The sequence below is a fragment of the Tarenaya hassleriana genome, unplaced genomic scaffold (assembly GCF_000463585.1).
Source record: "Tarenaya hassleriana unplaced genomic scaffold, ASM46358v1 Cleome64, whole genome shotgun sequence".
Classification (NCBI taxonomy): Eukaryota; Viridiplantae; Streptophyta; class Magnoliopsida; order Brassicales; family Cleomaceae; genus Tarenaya; species Tarenaya hassleriana.
Window position 1 is genome coordinate 69,431 of NW_010968927.1, and position 23,061 is coordinate 92,491.

The following is a 23,061-nucleotide window of genomic DNA, read 5'->3' on the forward strand; positions in this document are numbered from 1 at the left end:
AAAAATCCATTTATATATATTCATAAACTACTTATACATATGTATAACTATTAATATATATACTCATATAACTTAGGAATTGTCAATAAAAATATAACTGGACATTATATTATATTCGATAGTTTATAAATAAAAAAAATCATACATTTCTTTAAAAAAATCAGATTTTTTTATTTTTTTTTTAAATTCGATTGGATGTTTTAGAAATATTGTCGTTTAGATTTTTTGAACGGTTCGGTTCGAAAACGACACCGATTTTTTCGATACGATTCGATTCGGAAATGGTGTCGAGTTTTCCGATATGATTCGATTTTTTCGGTATGATTCGATTCGGAACGGTATGGAGTTTTTTTATACGATTCAAATTTTTCAGCACGATTCGATTCAGAAACTATATCGAGATTTTCAGTATGATTCGATTTGAGCGATATCAAGTTTTTCGATACAATTTGATTTTTTTTGGCACGATTCAATGCGAAAACGACACCGAGTTTTTCGGTATAATTCGATTCGGAGCAATATCGATTTTTTCAATACGATTCGATTCAGAAACAAAACCGAATTTTTAGGTACGATTTGATTCGAAAACGATACCAAATATTTCGATTTAATTATATATATATATATATATATATATTTATATATATAAATATCTATATATGTTAATTTTTATATATCTAAATATAACTATTTTAATTAATTAATTTTAAATAAATATATAATGGATTTAATGGGTTAACCATGTAATTCATGGATTAAATGGGTTTTGAAATTAGCCAAATAGATTAACCCATTTAGACTTATAAGTGGGTCGGGTTGGGTGAACCCATATAAACCGACCCATTTTGGCATCTCTAATCGTCCTCGATTTTTACCGTTTCGCTTGTCCTAATCTAACCTCCTCATCGTAAATCGCTGTTTACCTTTCCGATAACAAAACTTAAAAAAATCATACCCCTTTCGAGTACCCACCATTGCTCTTTATAGATATCTCAAATACGAACCATTACATTAAATTCGTCAAGGCTCACGTTCATATAAAAATCTCTTGCGGATCATCCAATATTTTGTTTCAAACAAATAATCGTGATCTATATTTAATACATTTTCTACATAGTCTTAAGTTATTACTGTTCACACGATGATGAGAGGTTAATGAGTCTATGATTGTTTCAAATTATTTAGAGATGTCGTTATATAACAAATATGTAAATTATATAATGAAACGTAACGGATTCATTAAATGATTTAGTACAAAATATATAACTATAATTCTCAAATCGTAGATTATCATAGAGAATCTAAACCTATATATATATACATTTACATTCATATATATATATATATATATATTAACATATACACGTACATACATATAAATATATGGATACAGTAAACTTAACGTTGTCTACTTAACGTGTGTTACGTCATGGCAAATAAATCCGTTAGAATTTGACATTTTGTAATCACATTCAACGAAGATGAATACCGTATATAAAAAAAAAATTATGTAATTTTTTTTTAATAATTTGAAAGTTCACCGTGGCAAAAGGTTCGACTATATTTCTCCGAGAAAAATTATATGATTTTAAAAAACATGTTTCAATAATTCAACCGTTTGTAGTTAAATAATACACTTTGCAATCAGTTTCACTACAACTAGTATGAAATCTATCAAAGCAACACCTCCAAAAGCGTCAGCAATAATCACAGATAACTTACCTCGAGAGTTATTGGCCTCTGTACAACTGGGTTGCCTCTGTTGATTTCGTATCGGTATCTCTCTTTCCGAAAGCTTTGGAATGAGCAAATGTAGAGAGAGAAAAGGGCTGAAGGAGATGTGATAAGGGCTACGAGTATCATCTAGAGAACGTTCTGGAGGTAGTGTTGTTGCTGGAACTGCTTCCTGATCCCCTGCCCTTGTCTCTGTCTCCGCTATATGACAAGCTGCTCTCGGATCTTCCACGGTCGAGAACATGAGGGCTCGGGAGTCGGTTAACATCCGATTCCTGGTTCGATGTTCTCTCGGGGTTATCCGACACAAAAGCTTGCCTGTGGGAGCTGCTGCTGCTGCTACTTCGAGCTTTGTCCATGTTTTGGAGCTCATTCGCGATCTGACTTCGTCTCTCCTTGAGGAAGTTGAGCCGTGTCGTCAACTTTGAAAGCGCGGAAGTTGTGGATCCCTGTTTTTTTTTCAAAAAAAACCTCAGGTCTTTGTTCGTAAACTTATCCGATTATATTACAAAGATTACCTCTCCCTTAATTCCGGATTTCTTAGACATGCCGGCCAATTTGGAGCTCGTACGTGACGTTGTTTCTTGTTGCTGGCTCGGTTTTGAGCTTCTACTTTGTGAAGAGGCTAGCTCCTGCGACCTCTCCATCTCGCTTTCTCTATAAGCATCCTGCCAAACGTAATAGATTTACTTCGCTCAGATATACGAAGGGCCGAAGTAGAGATTCCAGACATGTATTAGACAAATGATATGTTACCTGTAGCGGTGACCTATCTAAAACATGAGAAGTGCTTGTTTGGGTATCCATTTCTTTGTCCTTCCTGCATCAAACGAGTTAAGGACAAATAATAACAACAGCGGGAAGCAGATGCGAAGACAATTGCTGCTTTTTTTAAAGTGATAAAGCATGAGCTAAAAGTTCGTTTATAAATCTGCAGGCGAATCCTTACATTTTTGCACCGTGCGTGGAACCGGAGCTTTCCCGCGTCTGCTCACCGAGTTTATTTTCAAGATTGTCAACCTGCTGTTCCAACTTGGCAATATCGATCTCTGCCTGGGCTACATCTTGCAAATCTTTCGTCAACTGTAACAAGTCGTCGAATTAGATACACTCTTCGCCGAGAGAAAAGTGAAAGGTTAGGTATAAACCTTTCAACGAAAAGAAGGCCAACCTTTTCGTCGATAGTGTCTGGGATATGTAGGTTTCCTTTCGGCATGTTAAGTCCTGCTTCTAGAGCAGTCTTCTTGTCTCTCTCTCGTTGCAATTTCTCTTGCAGTCTTTCCACCTACAGCACCACAAACAACATTCTTAAGACCATAAATTCGCGAACAATCAATAGAACAAGCAAGTAGAGTTTATAAAAATCTGAATCCCGAAAGGGAGAGAGTAGATCTGAAGGTACACATACATCCTTTTCTAAAGCTAGACGGCGCCCGTACAAGGCCTTCTTTCGCCGGTCCAAACTAGCCTGTAGAACTGCATTGCTTTTAACCTGTTCTAACACAAATCATGGTTGTAAAAGGTCCCACACTCATGAAAAAATAGTTGTATACATAAAATGAGATATATAATTCGAATCCTTAAAAGGACTTGTCCTTAAAAGGGCTTATTATCTCTACCTCTTCTGAAATTCTGTTTTGCAGCTCCAATTTGGCTGACTCAAGTCTCTCGATTTCAGCACTGCAGAATGCGAAAATAACCACGTCAAGACCTCACACAACGCACCGTACCAATTTACGGAAATTTTTCAATCCAAAAGTTCTGCAGTTTTCACTAGTTTTCTTTTTGGTTCAGTAGATTTCCTAAACATTGCATGGCGTCCAGCGGTTTTATAGATATAAATCTGTAAGAGATGATAGAAGACACTTACTCTTCCTCCTCTTCAACTGAAAAATCAATAGATTCCATTGAAAGGTTCTTCTTTCCCTGCACACATAAAATCACAACTTAATCAAAGGAACCATGGATAATACATATGACAAGAAGATTTTCTATGACGATAGTGAACAATTATTTTCAGAAGCCTTTAGAAGGAGCTATGGAAAAAACAAAAGATGGAAGCTTAAGAAACTGAGGGAGCAAGAACAATGCTAGCAAGGGCCAAAAGCTGAGTGGCGGAATCATATATCTGCCCAAAAAGCGATACTCACAGGAGTACGTCCCCAGAGCCTTCTGCTCCCCCCTGTTGCATTAGTTAAAGTAGGTTGTTTCTGGACCCATGATGCAGAACCTGAAGTTGCTGAATTCTTATCGAAATTTGTTGAGACATCTTCTGCAGACTTCTCTGAACTATCGCCACTTTTAACCAAGATATTCTCATTCTTTTTTGCATCGTTACGGTGGGTTAGTGAAGAGCGCCTACCATCAGATAAAAGCTTCTTAGTAACTTTTGGCTTGCTACTTTCTTCGGGTGTTCTGGGTTCCAAGCTTAAATCAACAGATATCTGTATGGTTGCAAAAATCAATGTCGACTTAGATAACATAAGATTAAGAAACTTAAGCATATCGGTGCTTATGATTCTAGTACGAATCTATACGATTTAAAACTATTCCAAAACGGATGTGACCTGAGCCAGAAGACAAACATACCTTGTTGTGGCCCTTTGTACCTCTGTCATCTACATCATCGACAGTTGAGGTGGCACTCTCGCCGTGTGAACTATAAGATGCACTATCATCATCATCGTCGTCGTCTTCTTCATCATCATCGTGATAATCATTATCATCGACATTTGTGTTGTAAGATCTTTGTGATGCATCATCATCATCATACTCTTCATCATCCGTTTCCCCCTCTGTCCCACTTCCACTCTCTTCTGAGTCAGAGTACAAGTCGGCTGACAAGGAACCTTCCTGCAGAGAGAACAATGAAATAGCTGGAAATCAGTCTCTGAGAATAAGCTCACCAGTAGTTTACGAGAAAAACACACAACAGTGAAGCACCTTTTCTCATCACCTAAAAGGTTTATGTGATATTATAGCATTAATGAGAGGGTAAAAAGTGTTGAAAAACTGATCGACTTTCGTTTATAATGAATATCTAATGAGAGTCAAAACTAACATAAATTGAACAACAACAATATGTCGCTGAGTTAACCAACAATCAAGAGAAAACAAGCTACTTGGAAGGCCATTAACCATAGAAGAAAAGTACGAACTTACTCCGAAAATGCTATCATATTCTTCTAGTAAAGTTATAACGATGGCTTGTGCATGATTGGCTGCAGCAGCTGCTTGCAGAAGTTGCATAGAACCATCGCCACCAACATCAAAATCATTTTCTATCTCACAGTCGCCAGCCAGAAGAGGTCGCAGAAGTAAGGGTGCCATACAAGCTGCAACTGCTGCAGTACTCATTCGGTTTACATTTTTATGAGAAGACACAGTCTGCATCATCATCAGAATTCTAGCAAAAGGAAAAACAGAGGGATGATGGAACCAATTCAAAGATATGTATGTGCCTATATATGATAGAACACTTTAGTCGGAGGAAAGCAACAGCAAATTTATGAAGTTCAGAGCCTGATGGTACAGTTCAAAATCATAATCTTAAATGAGATATTTTCCATGCAAACTTTCATGGTTCATGGAAAAAGCAAGACAGAAATAGGACTAAGACGATAGGAAGTTAGAGGGAAATGATATTTGATTATGCTAGAAGTTACTGACTATATATTCGCTTTTCTCAATATCCAGAAGCTAGCAAATTTAGCCCCACGAAATCCGTAACCTTCTGAGAAAAACACTATTGCAACATATAATAGGATTAAGAGGCTACCTCTGCAATAGACGCCGGTTTGGTTCAGGGAATGTTTCACAAATTGCAGAGCGCATTGCATTGAGTCTATTGTTAGATTCAGTACCTGACCATCATACAGTTAGCATCAAGCACAAGAAAAATGAGGAAATTATAAGTTACAAATAGGCATGCAAATGACCACTTTGATAAAATATATGCATCTGTTAAATCCATATTTCAGAGCCGTAAACGCCCATATAAATTCTGGCTCAAAAGAAAAGAAATTTGTTTGAAGCTGCAGCTCATCTCGTCATCATTCATCTTAACAGTAAAGATCCTTGGTCAAAATGAAACCAGTAAGGACGTCATATGGATTAGCAAAAGAAAAATGTCTCCTTGCAGGATCTCGCTAGAGCCTATTCTCAAGACAGCTCATTATTGACCAAGTTCCAGACTACAATGGAATATTATGTCAGCTCGAGCGGAACAAAGAAAGTAAGCCTAGCTAGAATTCTTATATGAACTTCTAAATTCCGAGTGTCACGAAAAGGGTTCTGTGCCACTTCCGAAATCCAATTAGCGAAAAGTGGTTGACCTTTAATGGAGAAAAATAAGGCAATTTGAATTAGGCACACTGTAAATCTGTGCAAGATCATGCTTAGTTTACAAAAGAATGTATCTTGATTTCTTGGAGCGCCAAAGAATGGCCTTACACAGAAGCAGAAGATGAAAATCGTAAACTTACGGCAAGCTTCCAGAAGGGCATTGCAACAAGATGCAGGTACCGGAGATGAAGGCAACTCCCTGAGAAAATACTGGCGGATGCATATCATTTAAGTTAGACAGGTTTCAGAGTGGAGGAATATATCAGCGTAGTAAATCTGGAAAGTAACTCTACCTTAACACAATCAGCAACTACATGTGCATCCTCCCCTGGTAAGAAAACATTTTTTCCTGAACCAAGTAACTGTACGTGTTACCATTTTTGTATAAAGCACGTAAATCTGGAAAGGGGCAATTAATCCATGTAATTATGCATACACATATATGCAAGTGAAACTCAAACCTAGCTCATATTCGCGAATCCGGTGTTCAACGTCATCGACATCAGCAGCTTGTCTCAAGATACCTTCTACCTTGACACCTGCAATTGTAATTTCCTTTGTTAATTTTACATGACCGAAAGGAGGCAGTAAATCAAGCTGCCAACTAATGGCATGCTATCATGAAACAGCCAAATTCAGGAAAACAGGAAAACGCATGAAAAAGATGTTGCATACTCTATAGCTAAGCCTGGCCTTATGTACCACTAATGCTCTAGTAAAAGAAGAGTTTTCGGGGATAAGAACTAAGTAGGAACTCCATTGATGATATCGCACATGAGAATAATGCGTTCTCAGGTAATTAGATAACATGTAAAGCAGCCTATGATATTGAAATACTCTCCGAGAAATTTTTGACGAATAGGGGGGCAAGAACGTAACTAAAATAAGGGATGTCTTTGGAGTGAGATCCATGTATATACTGGAGAGGAGAATTGTGTATTGATACACATTGGAAAATATACTGGGGTCAAGATGCCCAGCCATAACTTAATAAAAATGGGAAATGTATGAGTTTCGTTGGTCAAATCTATCTATAGATTAACCTTACAAATTGCTCATGAAGCAAAGAACCAACCCCTGCAGTAATGAGCCCGGCACTGTTGCCAAACCTCTCACCAGGTTGAAGGATATCATCAAACATAAAAACTCCCATTTGTACATTAACATTTGAGCAGTTGCATAAATCTAGGAAAACAATAGAGGAAAACGCACCATGATCTTCAACAAACCTAAGAGCCTTTTCCAAGAAAGATGGAGTTCCATCAACATCTTCTAGAGCAAGTAATATCGGTCTGCCAAGCACCATCGATTTTGTAGGTGACTGATCATTTCCTGTAAAGAAATTGAACATCAATCGGTGTCTTGACAAATTGGAATCAGAACTAAGTTGCAACCGAGTGGCCATCATTATTTAGACGGCATCAAGATGCCTGTAGACCTTTCCTAGAGAGGAACAAAACATCCTTAACAGTTTAGGGGATCTTGCAGCTACAAATGAGTGATTAAAGGACAAAAAACGATGAAGAAATGATGAACTTACTGTTTTCTTCAGAACCATTTGGGGTTGCTTCTCCATCATCATTCCTCAAAATGCCATTCTGACCCATCACATGCGAAGCACTAGGTGCTAGAGCCAGAGCATTTTCCAGAGCAGTTTTCCACTCATATAAATCCTCGTTAGTTTCGGCCTGAATAACACGTCAAAGATGATTATCAATTATCGACTTTGTTGCAATGAATGAAGTGAAAACGGCGCTAAACGCATATTCCAGAGCAAAATGACATTGCTACTAGAGGTAGCTGTGACAGATCTGAAGAAATGAGATCAAAACATACGTAGATAAAATCTAAATTCATCGACAATGTCTATATTTTTACATTTCTTACTATGAACTATTCTGCCAATTCAAACGGAACAGTTTGGGGGAAGAATATAATGTAAAAAACATAAAGTTAGGTCAACACGATTATTGGATTCATCTGGTAATAACAATATCGAGAAGACAGATAACATGGAAAGAAAGTAGAACCTTTTATCACAAACCTTGAGTGTAAAGGCACGTCCATCGCGTCCATCAGGAAAGAGAACAGTCAACAGCTTTTTATCCGCCTTAACAACCACACTAGAAATTGTCCAAAGAATATACGACGTTAGCGGAATTCCAAGATTTATCATCAAACATCGCTCAAAGAATTGACGTAATAAAAAAATTACGATTCAAACAACAAGCCGACCTGCCTGAATTGTTGAGGTCAATTCCACCAAGAGTTAAATTGACCTCAGTGCCTTTCTGTGGAACAGCACTCTGAAAGTTAAATTGAAAAAAGTGAGCCTTCAAATCTGTATAGACCAATGTTTTCTTTTGTTCATATATATTTGGTTCTCATATATAAAAAGAAAATGCAGCCTAGAAACCAGATGAGCTGACAGTGCTGTTCACATCCTGTACTCTCTGGTATGCTATTTATATTCTCTCATAAATATTTCTTTTCCTTGTACCGCCTAACCTTATTCGAATGCTCATGAAGATGACACTATCAAAATTATCCGATGTTGGATGACACTACCATGCAAAGATAAAAAAAATGGTTCATCTTTTTGGAACGATATAATATTAATTACAGAGGATCAGTAATGTTTTAGAAAGAACAAGAACGCAACACCGGAGAATCACTCTTCACAGTGAGAACGCTTACTGGGTCACTTCGAAAGAAAACAAGTGAAGTACGCGTCAAAATGAACCATCTTTTCTTCCATGATGTCCATCCAATCCCTACGTTTAGGAAAAAAAATTTAAAAGGTGGTGCCTTTAAGAAAAGGCGAAAATTGCATAGAAAGCATGAGTTATATAGCTAAAGCCATCAACAATAAGCAAGCCTGAAAGGCCATTTCATGATACAGATTAGCTAGAAACCCGTTCATTTTTCAAAATAGAATGAAGAAAGATCTAACAACCATTTCATAAATTTGCAGCAAAGAAGAAGGAATGAAAGTCCGAGAAAGCATTTTGAAACTGGAACTGTCAAAGAAATCCTGAAAACTAGCTCAGTCCTGTTCTCAACTCAGCTCAGCTTAATCAGATAGCTCGTCTGAAGAAGAAAACAATACCTTTTGATGATATAAATAGCGGTCCGCTCTTGAATACCTACAAAAATAAGTTGCAGAGTCCAAGACAAAAGCCTTCTGAGGAATTGAAAAGAGGGAAAAACAGCCAATCCGTTTCATAAATATCTTAGGGGAAACTATCAAGGAATCCAGTAATAATTATGCTCTAACAATCCTAGAGAAAAGCTAATTCTGTTCATGTTCCCTCCAAGTATACCAATCATCAGGATTGCCATGTAGCTTCTTCAAGAAAACATCAATGCTGATCTCGTGATCATACATGATTTCTCATTACACGCCATGGCACACTGAGAGAGCGGGACAAACATTTGAAACAGCAAATTTAACCGAATTCTCCTACTTTTGGAGATTGATATGAGATTGTGAACATACATTCACCTACTTGATGTTAATACAACATCATGGGCTTCGATCATGAGTGACCATTTTTGTACTTTATCAGCTAAACATCTCTTCAACTATTCATTTCACCACAAAGAGAGAGAAAGATAATTTACCGCGTTGCCAGCGCCTCGGTTACGTGCATCCGGGGCTCCAGACTGAGGAGGAGGAGGAGGAAGTTCACGGGCTTCACCCTTCGCCGTGTGAACTATAAGATGCACTATCATCATCATCGTCGTCGTCTTCTTCATCATCATCGTGATAATCATTATCATCGACATTTGTGTTGTAAGATCTTTGTGATGCATCATCATCATCATACTCTTCATCATCCGTTTCCCCCTCTGTCCCACTTCCACTCTCTTCTGAGTCAGAGTACAAGTCGGCTGACAAGGAACCTTCCTGCAGAGAGAACAATGAAATAGCTGGAAATCAGTCTCTGAGAATAAGCTCACCAGTAGTTTACGAGAAAAACACACAACAGTGAAGCACCTTTTCTCATCACCTAAAAGGTTTATGTGATATTATAGCATTAATGAGAGGGTAAAAAGTGTTGAAAAACTGATCGACTTTCGTTTATAATGAATATCTAATGAGAGTCAAAACTAACATAAATTGAACAACAACAATATGTCGCTGAGTTAACCAACAATCAAGAGAAACGTCATTACCATTCTCACCGGGGAAACTCCATCCAAATTTCGTCAACATCGTACGATCAGAGCATAAAAGAAGAAGAACAACAAATCTAATCGGAGTAGAATTTTCAAAAACAAAATAAATTGCTAGTGGTAGATTGGTACGAACATGTTGATGCTGCTGCTGCTGGACCTGAGGATTCGGAGATTCTGTGTCTTTGTTAGCCATAACACAATACTCCAATTCACATCATCGCCGCCGGAAAACTTGCGCCACTTATCAACGGAAAATGGAACTCAGACCAAATTGAAAAAGAAATCCGGCGACGAATAAGAAATCGAAACTTGCGAAATTACTGAGACTTGAAATTGACAATCAAACAAAGATCGGAGGAAGAGAGAGAGAATCTTCTGATGGAGAAAATCTGGGGAGAACGGAACGATGAATGGGTGACTTTTTTTTTTTTTGGGATAGAGAGAAAAAATTGAGAATGTTTGCTATGGAAGAGGTGTAGCGGAAAAATTGGGCGGAAAGAGAGGAGCCTCTTTTTATAAGACAGAGTTGTCCACGTCATCCGCTTTTCTTTGGAGGGAACAAAGTTCTCAGCTTGTTTTTTTCCCTCTTTGACCTCTTCATTTTTTATTTGCTAAATTTGCAAAGAAAAAATTAATTTGCAAGTACCTCATCATTTAATACAATAAATGAGATATATTTTCTATTTCCATCTTACTTTTCCATGAATATGAAAGTTTTCATGGATTATGTAACTCATTTAAGATTACATATAAACAATATATATATATATCGGGGATCTCCTCCAATTCTGTTGGTTTGAGAGCCCACTTCCTGGAAAAGAGGTCGTGGGTTCAACACCCAGAGTATGGAGATTTCTCCATCGCCTGTCGGTTTCGACCGATTTACCTCCCATGTATCTGTTGTAGGCTCGGATGCATGGGCCGAAGTAGTTTGGGCTCTTTGGGGCCCGGGAAACCGGCTTATCAAAAATATATATATATATATATATATCAAATCATAATATATATATATATCAATGAGAAACATAATTTATAGAAGTTGACATGGTTTGAAAAATAAAATAAAAATTTGTTTATGATATGATAGGATTGTATCTTTAAACTTTGTACATTCATACTAATATTTGTCTGTTTGTTGAGTCGTTCGATTTGAATGCAACGAAATTTAGGCTTTGAATGGAGATGGCTTTTATTTTTGGTTTTTGGTTTTAGTTTTTGGATTTTGGTTTTTAGTTTTTGGTTTTTGGTTTTTGGCTTTTGGATTTTATAATATTTGAAAACTCAAAAAAAGTAGCTTTTGGTTTTTCATTGATTTTTTCACTAAAATGGCTTTCCAAGTTTTTAGGAAAAGTAATTTTGTAAAAACTTGAATGTTGTTTTTTTTGGTTTTTGGATTTTAAAAACTCCAAAAACTCCTACCATTCAAGGCCTTAAAGTATTTGATATGCCCTTCAATATTATTTATTATTTATTTATCTTTTATGTTTTTTAAATACCATTCATTAAATTGTAGTAAATAAGAAGAATAAGACCCAACAGCTTGTGGGCGAGTGGTCAGCAGTTAGGTGCAAAGCATTAAGAGGTTGGCGGTTCGATTCCTGGTTGGGGAGGGATTTTCATATGGGCTGTTCCGGTCCTCTGGAAGATGTAGTTGGGCCAAATACTAGTTGCATTTCATTCACAATGTATTATATGATTGAGACTAGCTGCATTTCATTCAAAAGACAAAGTTCAAATTGAAATTAATAAGATGTTTTAGTATCACAAAATAAATTCAGGATTGGGCTTTTACCAAAATTACTAGAGTTTATATTGTGTAAATAGACACAATATTGTATACTATTTCATAAAAACGATGAATATATCTAAACTTTATATGAATAAATAAAATTAAAATATGAATGTATTTAGATAATATGAATCTCATTAAAATTTACTGTTTTTGTAACTAATCTTTAGTATTCCTATCTGAATTTCAAATGGTTTCGTACTCTCCTAACGATATTTACATAATCAATTCTCTTTTATCTTCATCTTTATCCCCATAACTTTTAATAGTTATTCTTTGGAAAATCCCCAAAAAAATATTCAACTTTCAAATTTTGACAGAAAAACACTAAACTTTTTATTTTATCAAATTTTTTAGTTTGACAAAACAAACATTTAACGCTTCTACGATTGTCAAAATAAACAAAATAACTTACGTGTCATGCGAACACATCAAATTATTTTACTTAGTTTTTTTTAACAATCGAAGAAAATTCATATATTGTTTTGGATCACTAAAAAAAGTTCTGTGTTTTTTTTATAATCGCAGAAAAGTTCATGTATTTTTTGGATCAATTAAAAAGCTCAGTGTTTTTTAGATTCATTTAAAAAATTTAATGTTTATTTGACAAAAAATAAAGTTCAGTATTTTTTGTCAAAATTGAAAAGTTTAATTTTTTTTGGAGTCTTCCTTCTTTAAATAAAGATAAATCCAACAAAAAAAAATACGAATTAATAAATATAATAGTTAATAGTTATGTATTAAATGTTGACTTACAACTTAGCTCAACTAGAAAGTGAATGACTCTTATCCAAATCCAGATTTGAGTGTTTATTTGGGGAAAGATTTATCTAAACTTTTTTTTTGGAAGATGTAATTGAATTTCTGAATTATAAAAAAACTTTGGTCATGATATAAATAAAATAAATATTGAAATTCTTATATTCTCAATTAGCGTTTACTCCTATACTAGTATTTACTGACGACCTTAGTACAACTTTGCATCGTATTATTGTTAACTATAAAGTCACCAAGTATATCATTTTCTTCCCACACAGAAGTGCTCTGCACGACCCATCTTAATATGTCGATTTTAATTATTTAACAGGGAAGGTGATATTTATTTGAATATTTGTACCCATGTATTAAACGAGTATCCTTTGGATAATGCGTCGCGAGTGCATGCAGAGTCAATCATTCGCATCTTTCTGGATATTCATGAACTGGACATGTTTTGGATGATAACTCAATATCATATTAATACTTTAGCAGAAAATCGAATATATAAATATAGTTTATGAATTGAATGGATAGATACTGATCCTTCGATCCCTTTATTTTTTTACATCATTTTTTTTAATTTTGTAAAACTATGTCAATTGACTTTTGTGGAAGTTATCACCGATATTGAATTGAATGGACAGATATTGATCTTTGGATTCCTTTATTTTTTTTGTCATTTTCTCCAATTTTGTAAGAACCATGTCAATTCACTTTTGTAAAAAAGCTATAACCGATAACTTATTATTGATTTTAAAATTAAATATAATATATTTTGTTTTTGAGATATTTTTTGTAGTATTTTTTAGTGTTAGACAACTATGTATTTTTAGTCCCATATTCTCCCACGGTTCGGTCATATAAAACTGTGTTTTGTTTTGAACCGCTATGGCTAGCATCATCCGGAAGAAATCAGACAGTCAACGTCAGCGAGAGCACTCCTTTAAAACCATCGGCAATCAAATCCATGACATCATAGTTCATAGAATAAGAGAATAAGATCAATGATAAGGAATTTGAGATAAAATCTATCGGTGCTAGATTCGATCAAGAAGCGGGAAGCTTTTGTTTCTCGAAGAAAAGGGGCAATCCCGATGATCCAACCTGGAAGACTCGCGTTTTCAAATTGAGGGTACAAATTTACAGTGTATTATTTTTTTCATAGTGATGAAGTGGGTAGATTTTATAGTGTATTATTTTTTTATATGGATGAATTCATCCGGAAAGAAGGAAAACTATAGATTTTATAGTGATGAAGTGGGTAAATTTACAGTATACATGGCAGGTACACTTTAAACAAAATATAATATCGACAACGAAGTTATATTCCATCTCGTATCGACCATGCACGCACGCATGATGAGCTTTCACCAGAAGAAACTTGTGCATTGCAGATGTGGCTGCACAAAGCTACCCACAAAAGCTTCATGATGCAATTCATCCATATTCTGCGATTATTCCAATATATATATAAATAGACATGTTGCATGCATTTGTAAATTTATAACACATCCATGGCAGTCTTTTTTGTGTGAATATGATGTTATGGAACATGAGAAAAAATGAATTCTACTTTATTATAATATCATATATAAATATAAGACTTTCGGTCGAGCATTTATAAGACACAAAATTTATTTAATTCTTCTTGGTCGAACCAATATTTTACATTTAAGAAAATGGGTTTGTCAAAAGCAAAATCCAAAGGGCGTGGCCGGAAGGCCACGAAACAGCAATAATTTTTCTCCAGGATTCCCATGTATTTTGTTTGGAATACAAGAGGCTTGAATAGCCGTAACAAAAGTTTTTTGGTTCGCAAGTGGATTTTGGATCACAAGCTGAAGATGGGTGGTCTTTTAGAAACTCACATTAATGAAGTCAACTCAGATAGAATTAGTCAAGTACTACCGCCCGGGTGGAAGAGTTTCTGTAATTATGATGGAGATTCAGCGGGAAGAATTTGGTTGATCTGGGACCCTCAGATTGTAGTAACCATCTACCGAGTCTCTAAACAGGCCATTACGTGTGGAGTTTGGCACCAAGACCGTAATGAATCTTTTGCTGCTACTTTTATATATGCAAGTAATCATGCTCTCGAGAGGAAAGAGCTATGGGAGGAGTTAGCAGAAATCTCCCTGTATCCCCCCATTTGCGAGTCACCTTGGGTTGCATTGGGTGATTATAATCAGATCCTATCGGCATCAGAACGTTCAGACTTCAGACTATCCAGACTATGTGTGCAGAGCTCAGGGGTTATCTGATTTTCAGACCTGTATAAATGTTACGGGTCTGACGGACATTCCATATAGAGGTTTCTACTTCACATGGTGCAATCATTAGAGCCAAGGCCCACTGTCAGTTAAACTAGACAGAGTTATGGGAAACGCCAAATGGATGGAGAGAAACCCCACTGTCATTGCGGAATTTATGCATCCAGGACCATCAGACCATTCCCCGAGCATCCTGCGATTCCCGGTTCCAATGCATGAGGTACGCCGTCCTTTTAAATACTTTCATCACCTCACCCTGTTGCCTGGGTTTTCGCAGATTATGCGTGAACACTGGAATGCATCTCTTTGGGCTGGTTCCTGCCAATTCAGGCTATATAAGGCACTAAAAGCTCTCAAACACCCCCTGAGAGGGTTGAACAAGGCTGAATTCTCTGGGTTGTCAAAGCGGGTACAAGCGGTAAGGGAGGAGCTGAAATTATGTCAGAATAGACTTTACTCAGATCCATCGCCTTCCCTAGTGGCTGAGGAAAAATCGATCAGACAGCGATGGGTAATGTTAGCAGGAGGAGCGGCTCTATAAGCAGAAATCGAGAATTACATGGTTGCGTCTGGGAGACAAAAACACGTCATACTTCCACAGGATTGCATCTGCTCGTGCTGCCCGTAATCACATACATTTTTTGATGGATGCGGAGGGGCGAAGGTTAGAAAATCCGCAAGATATCAAGGATCACGCTGTTGAGTACTTCCAAGGCCTAATCGGAACTAGGTGTAATCAAATTTCTGTGCCGAACCAGGAGTGGCTTCATGGTTTATTTGGATTCTCATGCTCTGCGGATATGGTAGCCTCCTTGGTCTGTATCCCATCGCCGGAAGACATCAGACATACATTAGCCTCCATGCTGGATAGTAAGGCACCGGGACCCGACGGGTGTCCTAAAGAATTCTTTATGGATACATGGGAAACGACGGGAACTGATCTTGTGGCAGCAGTTACTGAGTTTTTTGCTACTGGGCAGATGTTGGGTCAAATGAACGCTACAATTATTGCTCTCATACCCAAGAAGCCGGATGCAGTTTCACTGGGCGATTTTCGTCTGATAAGTTGCTGCAATACCACGTACAAGATTGTGTCAACAATCTTAGCTAAGCGTCTGAGACCTATACTTGATCAGATTATTTCTCCTAACCAGACAGCTTTTCTAAAGGGCAGGCTGATGCTGGAAAACACTCTCCTGGCAACCGAGCTAATACGCGATTATAACCGTAGTTTATCTGGCAGAAGTACGTTGTACAAGATCGACATCCGCAAAGCTTTTGATGACACACTGAATTGGGACTTTCTACTTCAGATTTTGAAAGCCATAAACGTGCCGAGCTCCTTCATTCGTTGGATACGAGCTTGTGTGACCACTACTAAATTCTCCATCTCGATCAATGGGGAATTGGCAGGCTATTTTAAAGGAAGGCGAGGGCTAAGGCAGGGAGATCCACTCTCTCCCTACCTCTTCATACTTTCTATGGAAATCCTTTCGCGGATGCTTGATCAAGGGGCAGCAATGAATATCTTCAAATATCACCCTAGATGCCAGACTCCGAGCATTACACATCTTACATTTGCCAATGACGTAATGATATTCACGGATGGAAAGCTTCACTCGTTGCGGGGTATCAATGATATTATGAGTAGATTTTCTGATTATTCTGGCCTGTATGTAAACCCTTCCAAGTCTGAGCTGTTCATTACTGGTTGCACTGAGGAAGAGAGGGTATTGGCAGCTGCAGAAATTGGGGTCAGACTTGGTAACTTCCCTGTGAGATATTTAGGTGTACCGCTTAGCCCATGGCGTCTCTCCAAAGATGACTATCTTCCCCTCATGGAGAAAGTTAAAGGGAAGATAGAGGTGTGGAGTCCAAATTTCTGTCATATGCCGGTAAGGTCCAACTCATTGCGTCTGTTATTTACGGTATGGTTAACTCATGGAGTTAGGTATTCGTCCTCCCGAAATTCTTTCTTAAGTATGTGGATAGTCTATGCTCGAATTTCCTCTGGAAGGCGAACCAATCCTCTACAGCGAGCTTCCGAGTATCATGGGAAGCGATCTGTAAACCCCGACGTGAAGGTGGACTTGGTCTCCGAAAGTTGTCGGAACACAATCAGGTTTTCCGTCTGAAGCTAATCTGGTTGTTGTTTAGTAAATCCGGGTCATTATGGGTTGCATGGATGCAGACGAATGTTTTCAAAGGCGGGGTTTTTGGGGAACTAAACCATCAGCCAGATTCTCGTGGAATCTCAGGAAATTATTGAGCATTAAGGGCCTGGCTCTTAGCTTCCTCAAGATGCAAGTGGGAAATGGGAGAAAGACCAGGTTTTGGTTGGATAATTGGACTGATATGGGGACGCTTATTGATTGCATTGGAGAGCAAGGACCGAGGCAACTGCGGGTTCCTAGGTTTGCTACCGTCAATTTAGCTTCGGATGGGCAGAACTGGATACTACCGGGAGCGCGGACGGATGCGGTCCAACAATTACAAATATTGTTGGCCTCGACTGACCCTCCAACTGAAAGTAAAGGTGACGACATAGCTGTATGGAGGAAGAATGCATCTGAGTATAGCGACACATTCTCTTCCAGCAAAACGTGGTCTCAAATTCGAGCGGTATTCCCTGAGGTTGAATGGCACACTACTGTTTGGTGTAAGGGTTCAGTTCCGAGATATGCCTTAACGGTTTGGCAGGCTATACTAGAACGCCTTCCGACTAAGGATCGATTAATGTGTTGGGGTGTCAATGTTGACCCTATTTGTTGTCTCTGTCAATCTGAGATGGAAAGCCACCATCACCTGTTTTTCGATTGCACATACAGTTTCGGATTATGGGGTTTCTTTGCTGCTTTTTGTTGGCCTGACGCTCCACGAGAACTAGCGCAATGTCATCAATGGATAAATGCCCCAAACCGTGTCACGACCAAAGATCATACTCGCATTTCCAAACTTATTCTGCAGTTGTCTGTAAATGAGATCTGGAGAGAGAGAAACAATCGTATCTTTCGAACTCGTTCGAGACCGATAGAGGTGCTCCGACATAAGTTGGATCGATGTATGCGAACAATATTGTTTGGCCTACAGTTGCTAGGTAGCCCGAGGAACGAACTTCTTTTACAACACTGGTACTACTTGACTAATAGTTTCCATTCTCAGTGACCACCCACTGATTGTAACAAGCCTAATGAGCTTGCTTTTGACCATTTGCATGGGTATCCTTTTGTATTCAGTCAGGGACTGTTTTATAACACTTGTTTTGTAAGTAATAGAATCACATTTAACCAAAATAAAAAAAAAATAAATACCCATTGTCTTTTCATGTGTTTATTTACTTATGCAAAAAGTTAAAAAAAAAAAGTGAAATTATTTCACATATCTGTATATCTATATCTATATCTATATATATATTATATACCAAAAAAATCGTCGTCGTCGTCTTCTCTAGCAAAAGAATAAGAGTTATTGGAGATCTCGACTACTTCGTCATTACATGCATCTGCCATGTATACCTGGTCTTTGGTATAGTTACAAATTCTTGGTGTTATAAGTTGACAACCAACCACCGTCAATCAAAGATCACTTGCAAAACAACAAGAACATAACAACATGAAGCAAAAAATCGAAGAACAAGAGATAGAGAACACGAGAGTTACGATTTCAGATCCAAACGTTGTGTTTGGTCCTACGTCTCAAAAAGTCTAGGTCGATTTATTGATTTTAGGGTTTCACTGATTTTTTGGGAGAGATTATAACACAGTTCTTCAAGAACATACATGATGCATGTATATGAGAAAGTACCCGCAACAGTACCATTCCGAGATTGATATAGTCTCATATCAACTAGCAAAGGAAAATTACCGCATTGCCCCTTTAGTTTGTTACTGCTCAAGCTCTTATGCGACATCGTTTTCTTTTGGATGAAACCTTCTGCTCGAGACCACAAGTTTACATTCCATAGTTCAAGCTCCGAATGATCAGAATTGCAGATACAAAAATCATCACATAGTTCAAGCAAACCCTTTTTTATGTTATTATCAGTGCGTCGATGAACAAAAATAATATGAATCACCACCAGGAACACTTAAACGCTGTTAGACTTTGTAGTTTCTTGGTCGAATATTTATATCATTGTGGGGATGGAGACTGATTGTTATTCACGAAGATTTTGAATTCAGAGAGTAAGATTCCTATGAGTCTGTATCGGGATAACACTAATAGTTAACACAGATGTTTTTACAATGCAATTATCTTATTTTTATATAGGATAAAATTATTAAGTATATATAAATTGTCATTTTTCATCCTAAATTTAGAAATAGGTTACACTTAGATTAAAATTAATAAAGTTCCATCAATCGAATATTTGATGAAAATCGCACAGAAAAAAATATATAATTAAATATAATCTATACGAATTTATATGCGATCACATATACACTAACACTTTTTTTTAATATCCTACATGAATAAATAAATTAAATATTCACTCTAATTTTTGTCTCCTGGCGTTGATCTCCGCTTTCTTCGTAGGTAGCGCGTTTGTTTTCTCTGACGGGGATAGCACAGAAGTTGGCGTTGTGTATCATTCTAGAATTCCGACCGATTCTCCGGTGATGTCGTTGAAGAAAGCGAAGACGAAAAGCGAGGCAAGTAGCAGTCACAGCGACGACGTAGAGAGTTTGTTGTTTCTTACAAATCTCACAAATTCCTCTAAGAGAAATCGCAATCTGCTTTGAAAATGCAAGACTAAAGAACACATATTTCTTTCTGTTTTTTGATAAATGAGAGGAATAACACTTTTTAGGTGTTGAATGGAAAGTGGTTTTTGGAGTTTTTGGATTTCAAAAAGTAAAAAAACCGACAATCAAGTTTTTTGAAATTTAGTTTTCCTAAAAACCCGGAAATCTACTTTATGAAAAAAATCAACTGAAAACTAAAAGCCACCTTTTTTTAGATTTATAAACTTTCAGAATCCAAAAGCCAAAAACCAAAAACTAAAAACCAAAAACCAAAAACTAAAGCCAAAAACCCAAAATAAAAACTAATACCATTCAAAGCCTAGTTTTATTTAAAAAGATATCAACGTACGTACAAACATATATAAAAATATTTAAGTAACTGATGTGTTAATTTCTATTTAGAAACTGAAACATTAACTGCAACATATAACTTTTACATAAAACTGTCCAAATACATCTACAATCAGAAACTGATCTTCACGCCAGTGACCAGTCTTTCATCTTCATTCCAGCACTTAGCTTCATCTTCTCTTCAATTTTGAGTCATAACTCCAACACTCCTTAGACTCAAAATTTCACAAACATAAAGCATCCAACAAACTAAAATTTTCTCTTACTCGAGAGCATAACTGCCCCTTCTCAAGGTTTACATCTTCTTCGTGTTTAGACCAAAATCTTTATGTTCAAAGCAGAGAGACAAAGAAGAGATCTCTCTGAAAGGAACAAAGAAGACCAATAGTGAGAGAAAGTTTGTGTCTACGTTATGTTTTGTAAGAGTATTGTATGTGTGTATTGATGTGTAATACAAAGAGTAAAGTTTGTTTGATTTGTGAAAAATAACAGAGTCTGATCGACAATTGGCCGCCGCAGAAGTTCTTGCGGCTACTGCAAATCCTCCACCCACTCCAACATCTCTCACAGTTCGTCCCCGTCTCTGCGATGTTGAACTCATTTCTCAAATTTTTGTTTGTTGTCTCTAGAGTTAGGTTTTGAATATATCAGCAATCGGACGACTAGAACGTTGGTATTTTTGAATTTCTCGACTTGATCCTGTCTTTGATTTCTGATTGAGAAAGAGATGGACTTCTCGAGAATAAGCTGAAATGATGAAATGTTTTTGTTTCGATTTCGTGTTTCAGAGGGTAGTTCCAATTTTCCGCCTCCTATCTCTGATACTGGAGACACCGAATACTGCGGTTGTCGATGGAAAGTGTAAATAAAGCTAGTTATTATTATTATGTACTTCCTCGTTTAACTTTCCATATCGTTCTAACTTTGGACACACATATTAAGAAAAAAATATTTTGTCCAAAATACCCTTTTTAATTACTCTTATTTAATGATAGAATATTTTGTAAGCATTAATGATGAAATATTATCATTATCTTCCCCAATTAATCAACAATTTAAGTCAACAATGTAAAACTTTCAAAATTAAAATTATTTTTTGTTTTCATCTTCCTCACAAAACTATCTTACTCTTTCTTCATTTCCATCTTGATATTTTGTTTGGATTTTGAATAATGATAAATTATATATTTTTTTAACTGGTGATTTGTTAAAATATAAAGTTATTTGGAGTTTAGTTTTTTTTATGTAGTTTATGAGAGATTAAATAAGATTAAAAAAAAAGGTAAACAACAGTAATTGTTGAATAATTATTGGAGTATATAAGACGGGTTGAATTATCACTTAGGTTCTAAAAAAAAACATAGTTTACTAAGATCAAACCATGGTATCTTCTATCTACATCCGAAAATTCAAACAATAAAATTTATTAACTTGTTTCCAAACAAAAAATCTTAATCTAAACATGACACAGAACAAAAACAATCATAAATAAGTATCAACGGACGGAATGATATTTCGATATATTATTATCTAGTCATCTTACTATATAAGTCTCAATTACTAAACTCAAACTGAAAACTTAAATCTTCATTTTTTTCGTAATTATCGAATTCCGTCACACAATCTATTTCACTTTTCACCTATGGCAAAAAAAGGATGAGGTACACGAATAGTTCAATAAGATTCCATTACTATAACAGAAAGCAAAGAAAGGGGTGGTCTATGGTGACAATATCAACATTCTGATACATTCCCAATACATTACATTGATACTCTTCTTATTTCAGAAGACAAACGCACTTACCTCTGAAACCGAAAATATTCTTCGTAAGTAGTCTAGATATTCGCCGAGACCTGATGATTCGAAGTCAAACGAAGGAAAATCAATAGATTTCAACCCAAAATTTGCTTTGACAGAGCAAAAATCCTAAATCACGTTTCTGACTCTCTTGAAGATTTCATCGACTCTGTAAAATAGAGTTAACTATCACGTTTTTTTACTATTTATCCACTATAAAACCAGTCCCTTAAATTTTCAATTTAAATTTATTTTATAAATTTCAAATTTTTATACCAGTTTAGATTTTAAAATTCAAACAGGTCTGACGTGGCAAATATTGCCACGTGACATACGACGGTTGATAATTTTTGTTGACATGGCCTCCTCGTCAACAACGTTTAACAGAAAATACATTTGATAACGTCGTCAGTCCCGAAATTGAGATAAAATTACATTTGAATGTATTTATTTAACATCTAAAAAATCATGTACTTTTCCATCAGAAATTAACAGATTGGAATATTTTTTGGAATTTTTTCTTAATAAAATTAGATTATCCTAATCTTTTTTAAAGTATAAAATATTCTAAATAATTATTTAAATTTAAAAACTACTTTTACGAAATAATAGTAAATTCCTGTTCGAAAACCTATTCTCTGGTGGGGTAACCCAACGACCTTAGGAAACTAGGGATCATCAATGTTTTGAAGAAAAATAATGAAAATAAATAAATAAAGCAGTTAGTCCGAAACGAGAAAACAGAAATCACAAAAAAAAAAAAAAATAGATTTACGTAACGCAAAGTCAAGTGTTCACGCCACAGCTTACACGGCCGAAACTCCTTTTCTCTCCCTCTCTCTAAATTTATTTTCTTTTCCCGGAAAATAATTTCATTGCAAGGAAAAGGAAAAGGAAAAGAAAATTCATTCGAGTTGTGCCGACAAAACACTACGCCGTCTTTTCTTCCCCTCGAGATTTTGAGCAGATTTCCGCCATGCCACAAGAGCTCCGGCTCTAGGTCTCTGTGGTACGGTTAGAGAAAACCCTAGATCAAACACCGCTATGGAAATCGAGGCATCTCGCTCGAAGGATTTTACCGATAGGGAA

At 36.4% G+C, this 23,061-nt stretch overlaps 2 protein-coding genes across 3 annotated transcripts in view; one reads left to right on the plus strand and one right to left on the minus strand.

Moving 5' to 3' along the window:
* Positions 1 to 1,450: 1,450 nt before the first annotated feature.
* Positions 1,451 to 10,716, minus strand: LOC104800041 (rho GTPase-activating protein REN1-like). Its single transcript, XM_010522747.2, has 23 exons — positions 10,394 to 10,716; positions 9,703 to 9,780; positions 9,188 to 9,224; positions 8,776 to 8,852; positions 8,314 to 8,384; positions 8,123 to 8,201; positions 7,619 to 7,766; positions 7,291 to 7,410; positions 6,540 to 6,617; positions 6,372 to 6,427; positions 6,219 to 6,288; positions 5,513 to 5,597; positions 4,897 to 5,140; positions 4,324 to 4,587; positions 3,885 to 4,178; positions 3,605 to 3,660; positions 3,354 to 3,414; positions 3,143 to 3,226; positions 2,906 to 3,019; positions 2,684 to 2,817; positions 2,491 to 2,554; positions 2,253 to 2,402; positions 1,451 to 2,183 (listed from the first exon to the last, which is right to left on the minus strand). The coding sequence occupies exons 1-23, from the start codon at positions 10,451 to 10,453 to the stop codon at positions 1,860 to 1,862; spliced, it is 2,748 nt and encodes a 915-aa protein (XP_010521049.1). The 5' UTR covers positions 10,454 to 10,716; the 3' UTR covers positions 1,451 to 1,859.
* Positions 10,717 to 22,779: 12,063 nt separating this feature from the next.
* Positions 22,780 to 23,061, plus strand: part of LOC104800042 — a 2,408-nt gene continuing 2,126 nt past the window's right edge. The window contains exon 1 of one of the 2 annotated variants that reach the window (XM_010522749.2): positions 22,780 to 23,061. In XM_010522749.2, coding sequence (XP_010521051.1) covers positions 23,017 to 23,061 — 45 coding nt within the window. In that variant the 5' untranslated portion in view covers positions 22,780 to 23,016. The other variant, XM_010522748.2, reaches the window with a different exon arrangement.

What these genes read in the sequence shown, in the direction of transcription:
- LOC104800041 (XM_010522747.2), bottom strand. Translation starts at nt 10,453, where the DNA reads ATGGCTAACAAAGACACAGAATCTCCGAATCCTCAGGTCCAGCAGCAG. An exon ending in TCAGTTGAAGAGGAGGAAGA is followed by an intron (nt 3,415 to 3,604) that starts GTAAGTGTCTTC and finishes CGCATTCTGCAG; the next exon opens with TGCTGAAATCGAGAGACTTG. An exon ending in AATCCGGAATTAAGGGAGAG is followed by an intron (nt 2,184 to 2,252) that starts GTAATCTTTGTA and finishes AAAAAAAAACAG; the next exon opens with GGATCCACAACTTCCGCGCT.